The 3,578-nt window shown below is 35.2% G+C and overlaps 1 protein-coding gene across 1 annotated transcript; it reads right to left on the bottom strand.

Annotated features, from left to right (window-relative positions):
• Positions 1-10: 10 nt before the first annotated feature.
• Positions 11-2,594, bottom strand: LOC140966693 (exocyst complex component EXO70A1-like; the record flags this gene model as incomplete). The annotated part of the gene is made up of 4 exons (XM_073426945.1): positions 11-139; positions 225-363; positions 1,109-1,354; positions 2,389-2,594. Coding segments are annotated over 4 exons (720 nt in total), but the record flags the coding sequence as incomplete, so codon positions are not given.
• Positions 2,595-3,578: the final 984 nt, after the last annotated feature.

Here is a 3,578-nt window from a genome sequence, read left to right as displayed (position 1 = left end):
TCGCTATAGCTTCTCCAAAACTAAGGAGCACTGTTACACTGTTAGCTGTAACTTCCGAAAAGCACTGATCTCTAAGAGTAGCGTGACCCTCAAATATCTCATCACATATTTTCTTTTCACCAGCAAACAAAACTTTGACCTGTTTTACCAAAAGAAACAACTCGTTTGTGAATTAATGTGAAATTAGCATATAAAAGGCAAAACGTTTGTGTATAAATTCTTACAACAACTCGCATAAAAGTAATCCAGCTTCCAATCTTTGCCTCCAGAACTTCCCACTGCATCTTCTGTACATCCTCTTTACTCAATCTTTCCACGCCCAGTTTTCTGAGGGTCAGTTCTATAGCTGAAGCTCGAGCTTCCCTAAACAGAATGATCATGACAACAATTAGATCAAGGTACAGCTGAGCTTGCGCGCGCACACAGAGGGATTGGGAAAGAGATATATCAAATATACGCATACTACATCAAAGACATATTGCTCATAAACACAACATTTACACTAGCATACACATTCACTTCACTGGATGATTCAATGAGAGTTATTTTTAAATGAGATGGAAAAGGTTACTTCACAATACCTCTTCTTGTTCGATTCTGACACTCACATTAATTACATTTCAAGATTCCGAAGGTTCTATAAGAAGCAAGTAGAAACTCAAGCCTAATTATTTTGAATTAATTCGACTTTTCCCACAGGAATGATATGTTTTTCAAATACATAAATCTTACATGTCTTTGTTGGGTCCAGGTGGAGGTGGATGTTAAGTGAGGCAGTCTATATTTAATTATTTTTACAGGATTATTAGTAGTCCACGAAGAATGTTTGTTATCATAGCTATATTCGGTAATTATGCATAAATGAAATAAAGTTAATAAATTATTTTCTGATATCTGAAGACATATACTTTCTTCCCAGTGATAATTTTGGAAAACAACAGAGTGTGATTGTTAATGAGTCCATGTCATAGGCTTTTGGGATTTCACAAAGTTTCTGTACTTTCCTCATCATTTTGGGAAGAAACACTGTGTGTTTTCCAACCAGAGATGGCCTTATAAAGTTCTTAGAAACAAATCAAATGATCAGATGAAAAATCTAGAATATTACCTGTATATATTGAGTAGTTGCTGTTGATGGCCGGCTTGAATCATTTGCTGGGCAATATCATGTAGCAAGGGAATAATTCTGGGCGGAATTAGAGCTGGAGGGGGACGAACAACAGTTTCCAAACTTTTATTTTGATGCTCTGGAGATGATTTCGGTCCAGCGGAATCATCATGCCCATGTGCTGCTGAAGATGGCTTTGTGGAGTTGGGCAGGCAATCTGTAAGGCGGTCAGATTCAACAGGTTTGCTGAAAGTGCATAAGACCATATATCACCAAAAAAATTACTAATAGTTTTAGTTCATACTGAGGCGTGAACTTAATAACCATGTTAATAACAGCCATAAAAATATAAAGTTGAATCACGGAGGGGGTTTTGAAAACAAGAGATCACTTGAATCAGAATAATTTCATATCCCATGAGATGCAAAATATCCATGGTTTAAGGTTTTTCATAGAGGACATACAATGCTTTTCCATAGTTGGCATTGTATGCAGATTTTTCTTTGATTCTACAGCTACAAGCAACAGTTTCAAACAGTTAATTGGCATTGCACGCTTAACTTGGTTCATAAGGCAATGCAAATGACACATGCATCTCACTTACCTCTTTTACACATTGCATCGCACAATTTACATAAATTTGCGTATAAAAAGAATCCATAATATGTGCAAGCTCGCGATTGATAAGTGAAGTTTCCTTTTGAGTGGAGAAAATCACATAACATGCTTATCTTGTTTCCAGAAAAGATCTATTCGAGACTAGAAGGAAATTTTGTTTCCAGGAAATAGTCCTGATCAGAAATTATTACATCAACGATCCTTCCAGAACTGTTTTTGCACTCATATTAAGTTTTATGATACAGTCTTTCGCTAATGGCACTAAACTGAATATACAAATAACAGGACTTGATTTCCGTGGGAAATGTTTATGAGAGGCCCTAAAATAATCACTGCATGAACTGAATCACTGACCAAAATAAGTCTGTTCGTATAAGTACTCTCAAACAAAGTCAACAACTGTTTCATGCATGATCAATTAGCACTACCGTTTGGATATGTGAGGAAGTCATATATATTGATACTAAATAGAGCTCAATGAGAATTTGGACATTACGTAGTAACGGAGCACGTGCGGCAAATGGCTCTTTTTTTTTTTTTTTGGTACAAGGGAAATAAAAGTTAGATTTATAACTAGGAGACATCTACTGGCCACTAAAAATGGTTCCTAAACTTTTTAAAAAATGGAAAGATATTAGATAATTGCTCAAGGGTTTGAGAACCTGTATGATGTGAGAAGCTGTCGAAACTCTTCTTCCAGTTTGAAGATTGCCTTTCCAAGTAAGGTGTTGGCTTGGTTGATCACCCCAATGCTACTTTTAAGGTTTTTGTTGCTACTGAAAAAACGGGTAATACTCCTCAGTTGATCAACTGCTTCTAGGTAACTTTCTAAATCCTCGTGTGGACCCCTTAATATTTTAGCCTCGGCCTGAAAGTTAATACTCGTGGAGATAAGGACGTGGAAAGCCACAACACATATTTAGGGCTATTAGGTATGCGCAGCACCTAAAAAGTAAGAACTTTGGTTCTCAAAGTCCATAAAAACTTGAAACACAAAGTGTATATCATATATAGCAGCTTATATCCTATATACTAATTTAATGTAAAAAGAACCTATAATGTATGCATACTGCTCTAACATTTGTATGAGGCCAATGTTAGCACTAAACAATGTTGTTCGAGGGCATGCTTCTGTTGAAAGTCACAAGATACAGTTGGGCCAGAAGAACCGTGCTCAAATTTTGATTTCTTCTGTGCAACCATGATCATACTTTACCCTATCAACCCTGCTAATTCCAATTAATATGACTATAGAAATTTCCATTTATATGATTAATGCTTTTCAACATTTTTTTATTGGCAGTGTCTCTTCTTTTAGGACAATGAGGATCTAGGTTTCAATTCAGAATTTCTGCGCAATAAGTTGATGATTTCTTCTGTAATATATGTTCGCTCCAGCTGGCAGCTAACACTGAATTCAAAAACCTATGCCATTACTTCGAGACTTGGATACTTCCCATATTTTCCAAGATATTTAAACGGCCATTGCCTATCAAAATACATCGTAAAATTTTTTATAATTACTCGCCACCTAAGCAATAAAATCACTATCATTTAGAAAAAAGCAAAGAAATTTGATCTGAACATGAAATTTATAACTGCAATTCAATACTCCTTGATACGATTTGAATAATAACAACAATGACAATTCATTGCATCCCTTAAAAAATCAAACTGAAATAGTATAAGAAAGAAATTACCAACAGATTAAGCAGTGAAGTGAACCAAAGGCAAAAATCAAAATGAAATTATGAAAAAGGATGGAGCAAAAAGATTAAAAAATAAAAAATAAAAAAGAAAGAGAGAGAAAAAGGACCTTGCGTGAGAGATCAAACTGACTAAGAATAATCTC

This window comes from Primulina huaijiensis, unplaced genomic scaffold (assembly GCF_012295235.1).
Source record: "Primulina huaijiensis isolate GDHJ02 unplaced genomic scaffold, ASM1229523v2 scaffold207722, whole genome shotgun sequence".
Lineage (NCBI taxonomy): Eukaryota > Viridiplantae > Streptophyta > Magnoliopsida > Lamiales > Gesneriaceae > Primulina > Primulina huaijiensis.
Note: the sequence above shows the minus strand (reverse complement) of the source record. Positions and strands in the feature narration are given on the sequence as shown.